The 17727-nt window shown below is 36.7% G+C and overlaps 1 protein-coding gene and 1 long non-coding RNA gene across 3 annotated transcripts in view; one reads left to right on the top strand and one right to left on the bottom strand.

Moving 5' to 3' along the window:
- Positions 1 to 11338, top strand: part of LOC105537656 — a 28789-nt gene extending 17451 nt beyond the window's left edge. The window contains exon 2 of the long non-coding RNA XR_001005754.1: positions 11153 to 11338. This is a non-coding gene — a long non-coding RNA (uncharacterized LOC105537656). The remainder of the gene's footprint in view (positions 1 to 11152) is intronic.
- EPC1 (enhancer of polycomb homolog 1 (Drosophila)) overlaps positions 1 to 16028 on the bottom strand; it is a 122683-nt gene extending 106655 nt beyond the window's left edge. For both annotated transcript variants that reach the window (XM_011977298.1, XM_011977297.1), the window contains exon 1: positions 15326 to 16028. In XM_011977298.1, the coding sequence (XP_011832688.1) occupies positions 15326 to 15328 (3 nt within the window). In that variant the 5' untranslated portion in view covers positions 15329 to 16028. The remainder of the gene's footprint in view (positions 1 to 15325) is intronic.
- Positions 16029 to 17727: the final 1699 nt, after the last annotated feature.

Raw genomic sequence — 17727 nt, 5'->3', positions numbered from 1 at the left:
CCTCCCTCCCTCCCTCCTTCTCTCTCTCTCCCTCCTTCTCTCTCTCTCCCTCTCTCTCTCTCCCTTTCTTTCTTTCTTGTCTTCTGTTTTCTGAGACAGGGTTTCACTCTGTCACCTGGGCTAGAGTGCAGTGGCACAATCTCGGCTCACTGCAACCTTGATCTCCCAGGCTCAGGCAATCATCCCACCTCAGCCTCCAGAGTACCTGGGACTACGGGGCATGTGCCACCACACCTGGCTAATTTTTGTATTTTTTGCAGAGAAAATTTTGTATTTTTACCATGTTGCCCAGGCTGGTCTCGAACTCCTGAGCTGAAGGGATCTGCCTGCCTTGACCTCCCAAAGTGCTGGGACCATAAGCTTGAGCTACCATGCCCAGCCCATTTTTTCTTGAAGAAAGAGTAAGGAATAATTTTCAGTGTAGGGTAGAAAGTCAGTTGCCCCTGAGTATTCTGAGCCAGGTTCTAATTACCTTCATTTTAACATAAGTGCTAAGCTGGGTTTATACTAGCTGTCAGTCATTCTTTCCCTTGAACAAAAATACTAAAAACCTAGACCTTTAAGAGAAAGAAATGCTATTCTGAATTTTTAAAAAAGCGTTCCTTCTTAAATAAATTCTCAAACCCTATCCTTTCTCTTTCAATTCACAAAAATACTAGTGTGCACACACATGTATATATAAGCTTCTTTACACCAGGCTTGTAGGGGACACTATTGTGTGTATTTCCAATATATAGTTTCCCTTCTTCTGTCTTAACAGAACTCTTTTTGCCTTTGTTTTCTTGAGTTGTTCCAATAACTGTGCTTTTTCAAATAGCTAAACTTGCACAATCTACTTGAAAAGCAATAGCTCTTCAGCATGAATTTTGAACTATCCTCTGTATAATGGTCTTTCTTAAAATATTCTCTTTTTCTTAATTCTCAGTGGGAATAAAAAACAAAACCATTTTATGTACAGAGAAAAAGTCTCATTTTATAATAGTATTGTGTCCATTATGTTGTGTTTTTCTTTTTTTTTTTTTGAGATGGAGTTTCACTCTTGTCACCCAGGCTGGAGTGCAATGGTGTGATCTTAGCTCACTGCAACCTGTGTCTCCCGGGTTCAAGCGATTCTCTTACCTTAGCCTCCCAAGTAGCTAGGATTACAGGTGCCCACCAGCACACCCAGCTAATTTTTATATTTTTAGTAGAGATGGGGTTTCGCCATGTTGGCCAGGCCGGTCTCAAACTCTTATCCTTAGGTGATCCGCCTGCCTCAGCCTCCCAAAGCGCTGGGCTTACAGGCATGAGCAACTGTGCCCGTCCCCATCATGTTGGTTACTAAGGGTATTTTTAAAAAGCAAAAATTTTTTTAAGCCATGTGACATGTTTATAATTAGAGTCATCAATGAATTAAAAATTAATCCATGCTAGGTTACCTTAACTGTATTACGTAGTTATTTGCAAGCTTTTATTTAAAAAAAATGTAAGTTTCAATCCTGGCTCTGCCACCACCTAGTTGAATGATCTTGATGTTAATCTCCCTGGGCTTCTATCTCTTCAGCTTTGAAAAGACTCGACCCTTCTCAACTCTTTCAACTCTCAAAGATAATTTACTTTGAGACATGTGATTTCTAAAGAAACTATGCCTTTAGTATTTTCTAACTATATATTTATCAAGCTCGTCCAACCTGCAACCTTCCAACTTGTGGCCTGTGGGACACACGCAGCCCAGGACAGCTTTGAATGCAGCCCAGCACAAATTCATAAACTTTCTTAACATATTATGAAAATGTTTTTGCAATTTTTTAAAAATAGCTCATCAGCTAGCGTTTGTATATTTTATGGCTCAAGACAATTCTGCTTCTTCCAATGTGGCCCACGGTAGCCAAAAGAGTGGATACCCCTGGTTTACATAGTAAAAAAAAAAACACTTAAGAGGAGTATAAGAGAAAAAGTTCTGGAAGATATGCCCTAGGGAACGTAATTTCAATCACTGAGTCAGAGAGGTTATGGCCTATTAGTTAGTAACTGGTGACACTTGACACTTAAACAAAATGTTCTTATAGGGTGGTTAGTGGAATTAGCTCTGCCTTAAGTGTGGTCAAATGTGATTTCAGGAATCAGTGTTGTTTATAAATATGTTACTAAAACTAGATACCAAGGATTCAGAACTAATATGAAAAGATGCAAACTTTAGAATAAAGGCTAAAGCAGATCAAAATAACCTTCTAGTAATAAAAGATCTGCAATTAGTCTGATAGTTTCACTAGAAAGTGAGGAGAATTTCTATGTAAGAAAATAATTAACACAGTCTTATTTAGGCACTGAGAAAAATACCAACAACAACAAGAACAATAACAGTCGCACTTTAACCAGTTTAACTATTTGAAACATATGACGGAAGTATGAAGACTACATTTAGGCCGGGGACAGTGGTTCATGCATGTAATCCTAGCACTTTGGGAGGCTGAGGCAGGTGAATCATTTGAGGTCAGGAGTTCCAGACCAGCCTGGCCAACATGGTGAAACCCCTGTCTCTACTAAAAAAAAAAAAAAAAAAAAAAGGGAATTGACTAGGCATGGTGGTGTACACCTGTAAGTAATCCCAGCTACTTGGGGGCTGAGGCAGGAGAATCGCTTGAACCTGGGAGGCAGAGGTTGCAGTGAGCCAAGATCATGCCACTGCACCACTCCAGCCCAGGCAACAGAAGAAGACTCCGTCTCAAGGAAAAAAAAAAAAAAAAAAGGGAAGGGTGTGGTGGCTCACATCTGTAATCCCAGCACTTTGGGGGTCCGAGATGGGTAGATCACCTGAGGTCAGGAGTTTGAGACCAGCCTGACCAACATGGTGAAACCCCATCTCTATTAAAAATATGCAATTAGCATGGCGTGGTGGCACATGCCTGTAATCTCAGCTACTTGGGAGGCTGAGGCAGGAGAATTGCTTGAACCTGGGAAGAGGAGGTTGCAGTGAGCTGAGACCATGCCACAGCACTCCAGCCTGGGCAACAAGAGCGAAACTCAGCCTAAAAACAACAACAACAAGAGTACTTTTAAATCTACATTACAAAACATGTTTATGTTTCGTATGATGCTTTAATAAGTTTTTCCTAACCTTGTTTTGTTTATTGGGCCCCACCTCTGTGCAAAAGCATTGTTCTATATGCCAGGGGAAATATAAAAGAAAATGTTGTTCTTGCCCTTAGTGAACTTACTTCTTACAAACACAAGCAGGCACACCCTGCTTGTAAACTCTGGTTTGAAAGGTAACATTTTAAATAATTTGATATCTTTATATGCCCAGATTTACAAATGATTACAATGAAAAATATAGGTAATTTTTCATGAAGTTACTTTACAGAGTAATTTATTTTCAATTATGATATTGAAGAATAAAGTTTCATGTTAACCAGCTTAATCCCCAAATGTATTCATTGTTTCAGATTTTCCTTATTAAAACTGGAAATCAGTATTCAATAATCATAAGAATAGTCTGCCACCAATTTATTTGGCCATTTAAAGTGATAAATATGAGGTATTATATAATACATGCAAAGAAGTATATATAAAAAAGCAAAATAAGAGAACAAAAGCAGCACACAAAGTGCAACCCACACAGTGATCACAACCTTCAAACGTGTGACAGACATTGAAAGAATCATGAAGGAACACAGACAGAGAGATTTCTCCTTAAGTGTGAAGGTATGAAGCAGTGTGCTACCATCTTCCTCACAAATTGGAGAGAGAGATTTCAGGTGAGTATAATGCAGCTTTTGCCATGGCAAATTCCAGAGCTAAAAAAAATCTACGTGGAACTTTCCAGTTTTCCACTCTTAATATCACTAACCATCCAAACTATGTATGTATGTATGTATTTATTTATTTATTTTTAATTTTTTGAGAAAGAGTCTTGCTCTGTTGCCCAGGCTTGAGTGCAGCGGTACGATCATGGCTCACTGCAACTTCCGGCTCCTGGGTTCAAGCAATTCTCCTGCCTCAGCCTCCCGAATAGCTGGGATTACAGGCGCTAGCCACCACAGCTGGCTAAATTTTGTATTTTTAGTAGAGGTTTCATCATGTTGGCCAGGCTGGTCTCAAACTCCTGACCTCAAGTGATCTGCCTGCCTCGGCCTCCCAAAGTGCTGGGATTACTGGTATAAGCCACCGTGCCCAGCCTTATGCTATTCTTATTAATGTAAAGACTGGCATGAGCCACCGTGCCCGGCCCCAAACTTTTTTAAAACAATAAGCTGAAGAAACTTTTAAAAAGGTTAGTAAGAGATGAATTTCACTAAAAAAATCTGATTAAATATAGATAGTTTTGAATTTTAGACATAAAGAAAAAAAGTTATTTAAAAGTCCAGAAAATTTCATAATCATAAAAATTCAAAATTTACAATTCCATATATTTGGCATATAAAATAACATGTATATTAAACTTTCAATTTATTTTAAAATTATATGTATTTTTTCAAGTTTCCCCACTTTTTCACTAGGAAAACTTGTGAATACAGTACAGCTGAATAAATGTATTTTAAAAAATGCAAAATCGTAAAGTCATATAAAGGTGTGTTTTCCAATTGAAATGTACACATTTGCATTGAATTCTGAGTTTGTATTTATTTGAAAGGAAATAATAAGCAGACAACTGCCTGTTTCTATCCTCTCAAATAAACAGCAGCGCCATTCTGCTGTTAGCCAGCCTAATATAGTGCAACTGTTATTTTTCTTCTTTTCTCTGTCAACCTCTGTTCATTTCTGGGAGAAGAATGCTAAGTTACTAATATAAGTAGCCTTATAAATGTAAACTCCTAATTGTCAGGAAATGTTACATAAGCGAATGTCTTCTGCATCTTTCAACTTTTTGGTGCCCTTATGCTGCCCCCTGCTGTCCAGTGTCCACACTTACCGAAAATTGTCCCAAACTTCCAACCTTTACTACTTCTCTTTACTCCCCCTATCAAAACTTACCTGGCAAGAGACCCAGACTGTTGGAGTTTTTCTCCACAATGCCACATGGGTTAACAGACAAATAAAAGAAAGAAGTAGTTCCCTCTTTATTTATCCCTTCATCATTTTCTGGCAATTGACGCAAGCATTTGAACTGGTGCTCTCTGGGCAATGCCTGATTTCTACGTTCCCCAGCTTGGGATTCCAAACCCTCCCTGTGTTAGTCCAAGCTACTCTCATGGACCTATCTCTCCCAGTGTCTAACCTCTGCACATTATAGCTTACTCTCTATCTGCACTGACTTCTAGCTGCGTTTCCCAAAGTCATGTGCATTCTTCCATCCTTGCATGTGCCCACACTGCTTTGTCTACCTGGAAGGTCTTCTCTCAATTTTTATATGCTGAAAGTCTACCCATCCTTCAAGGTTCCAGTCAAAACTACCTTCTCCTTTATGGCTCATGGCAGTGTTTTTTTTTGTTTTTTTGTTTTTTTGTTTTTTTTTTTAATGTAGTAGAAATTCAATAAAGATTTATTTAATGAAAGAAAAGCAGATAATAAACCTTATATTGTATCTGACTCATTAATAGAGTACTTGGAGAAGATAATGATCTATTCCAGCGAGCATCTGTAATACTGCAAAATCCATACTCCTGAATGGGGTGATCTTTTAAATTCCCATAGCACTGTGTAAGGCCTATTTTGATCTCTGAAATCAGGTTTGCCTAAGAAATACAGAACTTAGAGCACATCTTGAGTACTTATGGCAAGTCTGGCACTATTCAAGGCACTTTAGATGCACTAACTCATTGAGTTCTCACAACAGCCATGTGAGGTTAAGTAATATTACCTTGTTTGATAGAAGAAGAAACTGAGGGCCTGGACAATTGGTAGTAAAGGGCAAAGTTAGGAACTCGGAACAGATCAGACAAAGCCGTGTACTTTAAGTGTTCTCCTAATGTCTGCAATAGAAATGTGGATGGAGAGGCTTCTGGTCAGCTATTCTGGAAGCTAAAAAACCTTGTCAATAGAATAACATTGGAACTTGTGACCACATAGCCAGACAAAGCAATGAGAGAAATTCAGTCAGTCAAGGAGCAGAAATATCTGGAAGAGTTGATTGCTCTACGAGACAATGTGGAAGAATATGACATTCTGCCAAGTTCAAAGGTGTGTAGATTTAGAGATAAAAGACAGCTACATATTCTAAAAGGATAGGAAGTGCAAAATCCAGATATTTTTCAACTGACATAGCCATAGATTCTAACCTGACTTGAAAATAAGTAATGATATGACTCAATATCTAAGACAAGTAGGCCTTCAGAATATCTTTTTTTAATATAAAAAAACAGTAAATATAAATAAGGCTCAGTACACCCCATCAGTGTCTCAGACAAGGATCTAGTTGTATTCAAACCAAAACCACTATTCGTCAAAAAATTTGAACAAGCTAAGAAGGCAGACCAAAAAATTCACTGGGGAAGGTAACACCCCAAATTGTTTGGGTAGGTCATAACGGTTGTTTTAACAGGTAAGCATATTTTAACTCCAGAAAGATTTAGAATGTGCTGTCGAAAGTACTGCAATATTTTTTTAGTGTAAGTAATTGTACTATTTAAGAACACTTGACCTAATGGAATAGGAGGTCAGCCTATTAGACTTTCAAGCAGAATTCTTACTAAGTTTATGTGTATTATTGAAACATTAGAGCGAACTTAAGAGTTACCATGTTTAGAAGTTAAATTATTAGATCTGTAAGATTTTAGCTTCTTGAAAATGTTTACAAAGTACTAAAGAAGGCAATTATATGTACGAAATTTATAAATTCAGTGTTAAAATTTGGGAGGTGTTTAATTAAGTCATGCTACAGATAAGACCAGATATTATTTAAAGGATCATGATTTCTAAAAGTTGCAAGATTTATGAATGTGATAAGATTTGTATACTAAATTTTAAAACATAATGGAGAACTACTACTTTGAATATATAAGTTAAAAACTTTTTATATATATTTTAAAGACTAGAATTAACTTCTGAATAGCCTTTCAATAATAGAAAACTCACTCTGAAGGGCATCATAACTGAAGTGGAGTCACAGGGCTGGTTTTCTTCCAGCAAAAGTTTATGTTCATTAGGCAGTCAGTTTATTGCTTCACTCCACAGAACTGGTTTCAACGTCGTTAATCTTTATTTAGGTCTGGGCCTCCCTCACCTTCTAGGAGTTGGATTGTAGGTTTTGAAAGATGGAGATGAGAAGTAGCCTGGCAAGTCTACAAAAACCTCCCCCAAGTTTTTGGTTTAGCGGCTTGCTTCAATAGCCGTCAGCCTGTCTGTGTAACTTAGCAATTCTCAACCCTGACTGCTACGATCCCATGGACAACTTTGGGAAATTCTTATTTCCAGATCCCATCCAGTCCAACTAAACCAGAACTTTTTAGGGTAGGGCATAGACATTTTGTTTTTAAGTTTCTGGGTGATTTTCCATACAGGCAGAGTTGAGAACCACTGGCGCAAGAGTGTGAGCCTCACATGATCTGAAGGACCCAGGATCATTCTAGACCAGGACTGTTCAACAGAGCTTTGGGCAGTCATGGAAATGTGCTATAAACCTGTGCTGTCCAATATGGTAGTCACTACCTGGGTGTAGCTATGGACCAACTGAAATGTGGATAGTGTGACTGGGAAAATGAACTTTAAAATTTAAATTAATTCAAATTTAAATACACATAGTCACATGTTACTAGTGAGTACTGTATTGGACAGCACAGTTGTGGAGTTTTAGGCAATTTTAAATGATCTGAGTCTACTATTAAATAGGTGCTGAATGACTCTTTTTAATACTAGACCACACTAGCCCAAACTTACTACTTATGCCTCTTCAGGATACTTCATACCAGCTTCTTAAGAAGACCTCCAATGGTATAGAAGGATGGCTTGAAGCTTATAATGGCTTCTGAGGATAGAAAGGACATGGAATTTGCTGATTTTTTCCTCCCTCATTTAGGTTGGCAATTTGTTTCTTGAAAAATGAATGAACACCTTCAGAATTAAAAATTTCTGAAGTCTCATAGCTTAATAATGGAAACACGAAGCAATTAAACTCTTGGAAATGGTCCTCTTCATTCTTTGGCATGTTGCAGTGTTTTTCAACTGGGGATTGTGACCTCTATCTTGGAGGATGGAGAGTTTCCAGTGGATTGGAGCAGTGGCCTGAGTTTCAGAGCTAAATATAGGTCATTGGCATGGCAGCCTCCCTTTCTCAGTCTCATGGATACTATGTCCTACTAGTGAATATGGGGCATTGGTGGTTGGTGGAATAAAATCTTGAGAAGAACAGCAAAATGACACAGATTCAGGTCTTTCACCGATGGACCTTGATATTGAGCAAAACTAAACTCTACTTTTACCTACTTTGAAAAAAATCATTTGTAAAGTATGAGTGCTATTTTAAAAAGTTAAAAATACATTCATGAATCATTGGCAAATAAATTTTAAATGTGATATTAACGCTAAAGTATAAGGAGAATCCTCCATGGCCAAGCGTGGTGGCTCATGACTGTAATCCCAGCACTTTGGGAGATCGAGCGGGTGGATCACCTGAGATCAAGAGTTCGAGACCAGCCTGGCCAACATTGTGAAACCTCGTCTCTACTAAATACACGCACACACACACACACACATAAATTAGCTGGGTGGGGTGGCACTGTAGTCCCAGCTACTCAGGAAGGCTGAGGCAGGAGAACTGCTTGAAACCAGGAGGCAGAGGTTGCAGTGAGCCAAGATGGCACCACTGCACTTCAGCCTGGGCAGCAGAGGGAGACGCCATCTCAAAAAAAAAAAAAAAAAAAAAAAATGCCCCTTTCAAGTCTTTGCTCAACTTTCACCTTTTCAATCAGCCTACCCTGACCATCCTATTTATTAATTTCTTTTGCCAAATATTAAATGACACCCTTTCAAAGTTTACAATCCATACTTCAAAGCCAAAATACTTATCATGGCAGACAGTATCTGATACTCTAGAGCAGTGTTCTCAAATATTGTTGCCTGGACCAACAGCATCTCATCATCTGCGAACTTAGAAATGACAGTTCTCATGCCCCACCACAGGCCAGTTGAACCTGTAACTCTTGTGGCGGGGGCCTGGCAATCTGTGTTTTAATAAGCCGTCCAGGTGATTCTAGGGCACACCAAAGTTTGAGATCCACTGATCTAGAGTACAACAAAACCCCTCAAAATGTCTCAGAGGTGAAAGCTTCCATATATGCCACAGTTATGAGGACTGAAACATTTCAGTACATACAATTGGCCTTATACATTGTGAAATAGATGCCAATATTCCATCTGGACCTAATGTTATGAATCATGAATTTACCCGCTTCAATAAGGCCTCACTGAATCTCTAGGCTTTGATCTTCTTTTCCCTGTAAAAATTAGTGTGAAAGAATTTCATGAGATGTTCCTGAAGACAGGAGGTAATGTACAAGTACAAATCTATCGGACGCAAATTCAACATACAAAATTTCATCTGTATACGACTGATAAATCAGAAGGCCAATTACTCATTCTAGGAAAACATCGTTAGATTTACAAAGTAATAAATTAACCAGAAGATTCAACAGTAATATCATAGAGCGCATTTAAAATACAAGTCAGGCTGGGCACGGTGGCTCATGCCTATAATCCTAGCACTTTGGGAGGCCGAGGTGGGTGATCACCTGAGATCAGGAGTTCGAGACCAGCCTGACCAACATGGTAAAATCCCATCTCTACTAAAAATACAAAAAAAATTAGCTGGGTGTGGTGGCGGGCACCTGTAATCCCAGCTACTTGGGAGGCTGAGGCAGGAGAATCGCTTGAACCCAGGAGGTGAAGGTTGCAATGAGCTGAGATTGCGCCATTGCACTTCAGCCTGGGTGACAAGAATGAAACTTGGCCTCAATAAAATAAAATAAAATAAAATAACAGTTAGAGAACACCAATTTTACAAATATCTCATGTGATAGTAAAGAAGAGGAGGTAAGTACACAGGCTCTGATTTCAGACTTCCCAAGTTCAAACCCTAGCTTTTTCATTTCTATGTAACATGGGCCTAGCCTCAGGGGTATAAACCTCTCTATGCCTCAGTTTCCTTGACTGCAAATGGGGTATAATAATTGCCCTATCTCCTAATTTTGTGTGAGGATTTAATGAGATAGAGGTAGCATTTAGGCTAGAGACTGGAACATAGTAATCTCTAATCAAATGTTGTTTTTGTTATTTTTAAAATTAGCCCACGAGTGACATATCTGGCCACTGAGAAAACAGATACTTATATTTTAATCATTGAAGAATGTTTATACAAAACAGTTCAAGTTTACGCAAAGCAATTAAGTGCTAACCTTATTGAACTGTAAATATTAAGCAGGTGTTCACCCTTCTAAGCATCTTCCCTAGTTAAACCAATCCTGGTAATTTCAGTCTCCTTGTCAGTGAGTGGTTTAGGTGTGAGCACGTCCTACAGACTTGGCCAATGAGCTCTAAGAAACATTGTGCTATGGGGCTTCTGAAAAAGGATTTCTCCCCTAACAACAAGATGAATAAGAGTAACTCTCCTCACTTTGGATATTTTAATATTAGGATATGATGCCTGGGTCAGCGGCAGCCACTTCGTGACTATGAGGACAGACATTGCTGATGTTATGGCAACGTAAAAGGTTAAAGGAACTTAATAACATTGTTGAACCAAACCTAGAACTCACTATTGAACCAAACTTAGAACTCACTTGCCGCCTGATTATTCATTTAGTTGAAAAAATAAATATATTTATTTTTTATGCCACTATCAGGAGGGTTCTATGTTAGTATGAAAGCAAACTAAATAATATAACACATCCAGCTACTATAGATTAATTGGCTGTATGACACAATAATCTGGTAACTTTATTCCTGAGATCATCTTAACCCACATAGAGATTCCTTAATAAATAGTTCCTTCTCCTCCAATTCATCTGTATAGAAATAACATCAGTCTTACTTTCCTGCTCCATACCTGATATGTTTAACTAATTAACCATTAGCTAAGTATCTAATTATATTATTTTCATAAATTAAGATAACTGTTTTTATTTTTAAAATTTCTGTTATATATACCATTAGAAATTATTACAGAAGGTTCTAAAATAAAAATTTTAGTTCTAATATAATACTTCAATACTAATTTTATTTCCCCGCTTCATCTTCGCAGTTTATATTTACCTTGATGTTTATTTGATGGTACTGTGAGCAAAATGTGAAAAATGAGGCCCTACCATGTTTTAGAAAATGTTTTCATCAAATTGATCCCACAGGGACATGCACAAAACTCCTACTACCAGAGCGATCCTCTCTTCATTTCTTTTCTCTAGCCAATATGTCAAAGTTTTATTTCTCATTTTGCAATAGGAATTTGTATTAGGCAACCATCTGTAGCATCTATTTGGGTTATATCTAAAGCTTAAGGGCTACATCCTCTCCCAACCCCAATATGTGAGTACTTGATGCCCGAATAATGGTCCTTCAATGGAATACCACTTGTCAAATCCTATTTAAACAGATCTAAATTTTAAAAATATTTTTTGGCCTTCCTTTGGGAACCTCACACATCTAAGACTTTAGATTGAAAGTGTCTTTAGAACTCTGAACCACGTTGGAGTGTAGACTCCATTACAGCAGGAATCCTTGCCTCTTTTACTTAATATTGCACCCTAGCGTCTTTTCAGAATGATACATAATGGATGGGGGAGGATCTAGAATAAACAAACCCCCGAATAAAAATAAAAACAAATGTTGAGCAAATCAAGTATAAAATCTACTTTTAACTTTTTCATAAAAATATTTATAAAATTATACATCTGCTTTACTTTCCCTTTAGATTCTCCATTTGATAATCATTTTGGAAAGATCAAAAGCAAAGTCCTAACACAAACACACATTTTGTGTATCATTTTCCTCTTGTTTTCCTTTGCAAAACCATGCTGAGGACAGCAGTGTATCTGTATCGTCTTATGGAAAGTAGTAACACATCTAGCAAATAACAGAGGTAAATATGCACAAGAAGTGGGCAGAATTGGAAACAGACAATTTCAGGTTTATATTGTATGTGATTTCACAGGATAGAATTTTAATTTATATTTTCTTCTTTTAAAAAAATTCATTCCAAGGTAGATTAGGTGAGCCCTGGCTAATATTTTTAGCATTTTATGTTTGGTCACCTTAACATCTCTAAATCTTTCTTCCCTTTGTTTCCTCACCCTACCATTACCTATTACCTAATGAGTTTGGCTAACCTGAAACTTCCTCAGTCTTTAACAATACTAATGAATGTAAGTTAATAAATTAGGAAATTGAATTGGGTCATTACATTGTCTTAATATAATTTTCAGTTTATCTGTTATTGATCGAGCTCCATAATTTCAAGTTCATTTTTCTGAGGTTTATTGTTTGGAGTTTGATTTACAGATCTCCATGTCTTTGGCATGATTTCTTTCTGCTTTCTGCAACCTGTTTTTTGGTTATTTCACTACTCATTAACCCCTCCCTCCATCAGAGGGATGGGCAGGATGAGAAAAATGATATGACGATATAGTAAATTTTACTACTTGCTATTATCTGATAAAATTGGTGTGCAAGAAAGAAATAAGTATGTAACTGTTGACTAAAATGATATTTTGGGATTTTTAAAAAATAATTTTTTATTGTCCATGGTCTAGCAACTGTTACCATGAAAGACTGAGTTAGTTCTCTATCTACTAAATTTAATAAATAAAGATTTTTAGTAAAAAAATTTGTTATAATTCTAATCACAATCACACCAAGCTCATGAACTAAATTTCTATAAAAATGTTATCAATTAAAAAAATTAATGTCCAAGGAATCAAGAGTTAAAATGAAGCTCAAGGTGGATTTTAAAATGGAGAATAATATAAAATAGTGAATTGTTTTTGTCTCATAGATTTCAACCTCCTTAAATACATAGTGATGTAAGAGTCACATATAAAATGTTATCTGTCATATAAATATATATGAAGGATTTTTAAAAGTGAAGATTTAACTGTAATAGTTACTTCATAATCAATGATGTAATAGTCAATGATGTAGGAGAACAAAGAGCATTGCATAGCTACATATGGACTTCATAGCATCAGTTTGTTTTTAAAAGGGGGCTACATTATATACACATGTTTAGTTTTCAGAGATTAAATAAAATAAAAATGATCACCATTCTGAATAGCAGACTATTTTAGCAATACATGTGTTGGAAAGTATATTTTATTTGGTAGATCAACTTCAGAGAACTAAACTCTCCAGCATAACCAGAGGGTTAGATAATATATTTACACCTGCAGTATTTCATTCTATAAATAATCTATAATGTCAAAAACCAGCTTTGATGGGGCATTTACATTTTACGAATAGCTAAAATGTGACAGTGAACATTTTCACATTTTTATAGCATAGTATAAACAAAATATGGGCATAATACATAATTATTTTTGAAGTTCAAGGAAAGGGTTATGTAGATAGAGTATAGAGACACAAAAATCAGAAATACTATTTTTAGCCATTTTCACACATCCTTTTACTTCAACCTGTTAAATGATTAAAAAGTGAAACGAGCATTTACATATTTCAAAGTGGATAAACACACTAAATAATAATTCTTGACATGTTCACTCTTTCAAAAAATAATCTCTTCAATCTTATGGAATAAGTGGTCTAGTATACTATTTCAGTTGTTTTTATTTTATGTGGCAAAAAAAATGTTTTAGGGTTCAGTTACTGATTTGTCCCACTTTCTTTTTGAACTAAGGGCACACTTACTATCTCCATAAACAACTAAAATATTTACAGAGACTAGTAAAACCTATGTCAGATCGTAACACATTTTTGTTCTTGGGAGGCTTTGGGCCTAAATCCCATGTTCTCTAATCAGATAACTCTCAATAAGAACAAAGATGGAAAAGATATAATCCTGCATTTAGATATGTGAACATCAAAATTTTTAAAGTTAAAAGCAACTGTGCACATATTCTTAAAAAATTATCTTATTCCAAAATATTTGTTATTTTATAAACAAGGCTATCTGTAAATTCAGTTGAAGTATCATTTCAAAATGAAACAAATAATAATGTAGGAATTATTATATGGCTATTTATTAGAAAAGCCTCAGGAGAAACTTAGAATAGTTATTTAAGAAATCCCTAGGTTCAAAATGAAATTCAACTTTTACAATGTTGAAGGAACTAAAACTCAAATGTTTGGTTAAATTGAAAATACACTAACACATGTAATTTTGTAATATAAGGAAAACGCAAAATGTTACTAAAAAGATAAATCGACAGCTTATTATTGAATAATTGTGGTATAGAGATGATAAATAAGATCAGATAAAACAACTGCAAACTGCATGCCTGTCCCTGATGTTCCCTCGACTGGTTGTGACGACATGTCTGCTCTCACCACAGTTCACAGTTCACAGAAAACATTTAAATAACACAACTGAATATTTCCACTGACTAAAATGAACTTTCTTTAAGAAAATAAAGGGAGAAGAGAATAGATCAAATCTTGCCCCACCTCTTTTTTTTCTTCCTTTTTTCTTTTAGTGAAACTGACATAAATTGTTGAGGAGCACTACAGCGCCACCAACACAGATCAATGCAAAACAAAAAAGATCTCCCACCGTGTGCAAAAAGAAAAAAAATTAGAAAAATGCCAAAAATTACAAAATGTCTCCCAAATGTACCTTATTGGAGAAAAATAAGCAAGATCTGCAAAGATTATCTAATGAAGAGCTTCAAAGAAATAATATCATAGACTACAAGTTGAGACCTGATCAGCAAATAAAAGATCCACTATTTAGTAACAGCCATAACTTAATATAAACCCGGTTATGTCAACCTCCACCTTCATTATACCAAGGGCAGCTTTTCTGTAGTTTGTATCCAAGTAATCTATCAAGAGAACCACAATAGGTCCATTTAAAAAAAACTATATCCATAGTTTGCCTGCTGATAATTGAGTCCTGGACAAATTAGGTAAGACATAATTTTTATAAAGAGGATATGCACATATTTGGCATTGCCAACATTACTGGCACAAAACAAGTCCATCTTGAAATATCTGAGTTCCTCTGTAGTTCACAGTAATTAAAGTATAATTTATATTATAAACATTTAGCTTTAACAATGAAAAAAAAACTATTTTTTTTTTCTCTTGGTAAAAATTAACCAGGCAAGATTAGGTAGAACGTGCAGAGATCAAAGCTAAAGAAAAATACAAAGATTGGTTTTGTTAGAAGAAACACAATGAAAATCCTTTTTAGCCGGTGGCTCTTTCGAAGACTGAATGACATAAATGGTGAAAATTACAAACTTACCATTAGTGCAGGCAAAGAAGACGGCAGTTCTTGAAAAAAAATTGTAACAATATAGGCTGGATACTTGTGTCTCTAGAAACAACAGCCTCCAGGCAGCATACGGATCTTCCAACATCTTTAAAATGTTTGGTAAATAAAAAGTAATACTTTCTTCCATGATCGGCGGCCGAATGGGGTGGCTTCCCCTAGGATCTATGGGCGTTTGGGAGAAATCGGAGAAATATCCACAGAAGATTAAAAGCAGAGGAGGCAGCACAGCCAGAAGACTCTGGGGTTAACAACTTTGCGATGGCAAGCAGGCGAGCGCTGATTGGCTGGGAGGGCAGTGTCCCTACAGTCTGCACTATCCCCCGCTGCCCCCGCCTCCTGCAGCTCGGAAAAAAATGCAGTGTGTGTGCCATTTTACACTGGGCTTTTAAAAGCACAGCCACCCAAATGACAAAAGTCTAAGCTCGCTATTAAGTGACACTGCAAGACAATAGCACCCACGGCTGCCTGTGAGCTCGGGGGAATGCCCCTTTTAACATCTGAAGGAACACTCTGGCTTCTTGGATGTGAGGTTTTTTGTTTGTTTGTTTTTGTTTTTGCTTGTTAAAACAGCATTATCATGTTTTTCTTGAGCAAATTGTTGCTCCTTTCCAAAACGTCGATAGATCCTCCGCATGCAAACCTGGCCATGTAAAAACTATGTCCATCAAAATATTTTTTCAATTTGATCTCATGAGGGTACCTAGAGAAACCAGTCATCCTGGAACAAAATTCATGACTCCTTTAGCTCCGAGATCTCTAATTCCTTGGGGAAAAAATACGTAATTTCTTATTCACAGTAACTACCATGTGTGCAAAAAGTAAAATAAAATAATGAATTTAGCGGTTAAATGAAAACAATAGGCATATTCCCGCCCCCTCCCCCGCCCCCCCTTAAAAATTGTTTCAAAAACCTTTACCGGCTGGCAGAATTCTACCACTCTGCCTTACAAACAAAATGGCTGTGGTACTGAGTTTTTTAGGATCCTCCCACTGTGCCTCCTCCTGGCCTCCAGGAAGTGGTAAAAATCCAAAATAAATACAGTACTGAAAGTACACCATTGAGTCTGAATTCGGGGGAAGCCTTTGGTAAGAGGGTCTTAGAATTGTGCTGGTCATTATTAGTTTTTTAAAATTGTTTTGAAAAGAACATCAATCACTAGAGATTTACTTGACTGTAATTTGAACTTCCTGCTTTACATATTTATAAGGTCTTTCACCTATCTTGGCAGACTTTCAAATTAAGTGGGTTGGGAAATTTGATGCTCGGTCTCTAGTTGTGAGCTGAGTCAGGTATTTGGTGTTTGCAACTGGGCTTTTAAATGAAGACAAAGTCTAAGACTTTAAAAAAATGAACGTTAAACTGACGCAAGACTATGCTTGCTAATGTAAAGTCAGAAAAGTCGACAAAGATTGTAGTGTGTTAAATACTGCATACATGTGTTAACATAGTCAGTAAAAATTCTTTGCCCACTAAATTTTCTAATGAGTCAAGGAGAGAACAGGGTTTAAAGGAACTGGATTAAGAAAGGAGTGGGGAATGATCTACATTCTTCACAATCTCTTCCCCCTCCACACACACCACACACATACACACACACACATGCACATATGCACACACATACACATACATGTATATACACACACGTTGGTCTGGTATCCCTGCCTGGCATTTAATAGGTAACATTCTTAGAAAGATGTAGCTAGGGTGACTATGAATTTATCGTCTAACACAGGATACTTTGAGAGTAAAAAGGGCTAATTACAGGACAGTTGGAATAAACAGAGCCTGTCCATGATAAGCTAGGAGGTAGAACTCGCTATGTTTTTAGTGAGACCTCCTTGAACTTTAACTAGACAGGTCACCTACCGCCATGGGGCCTTGGCCAATTTAGATAGCATTTGAGCTAGACCCCTCTCTGGGCTGCATCTCCTGCCTTTGTTCTACTGTCAAGTGAAGTAGACAATCTGAGTAGACTTGGGGTCAGATATATTTAATGAACAGCCAGGGTAAAGAAAATACCTAGATATGCACATCCATATGTGTATACACCTTCATATACTTTATTATCTGTAGATTAGGATGTTCTGTGCACTTTGTAAGATACACATACTTCTGATTACATGCTTTCCTATGGGATAATTTTCTTTGGAGTTTTTGAGACCATGTTCATGATATACACAATTCGAGGGATTTTTGGTTTTTGTTTTGGTTTTTGTTTTGGTAAAGATAATTTGTAGAATGAAATGTTTCGGGGCAGATTATCACAGAAATACATAAGATAAATAATTATTTTACTGTTTATTCAAACAGTTCTTGAGAACTTAGAATGTGCCAGGCATGATGCTTGGTGCTATGTATATATTAGTGAACA

This window comes from Mandrillus leucophaeus, unplaced genomic scaffold, assembly GCF_000951045.1.
Source record: "Mandrillus leucophaeus isolate KB7577 unplaced genomic scaffold, Mleu.le_1.0 Scaffold178, whole genome shotgun sequence".
Taxonomy (NCBI): Eukaryota; Metazoa; Chordata; class Mammalia; order Primates; family Cercopithecidae; genus Mandrillus; species Mandrillus leucophaeus.
The sequence above is the reverse complement of the archived record's forward strand: the minus strand, read 5'-3'. Positions and strand labels throughout refer to the sequence as shown.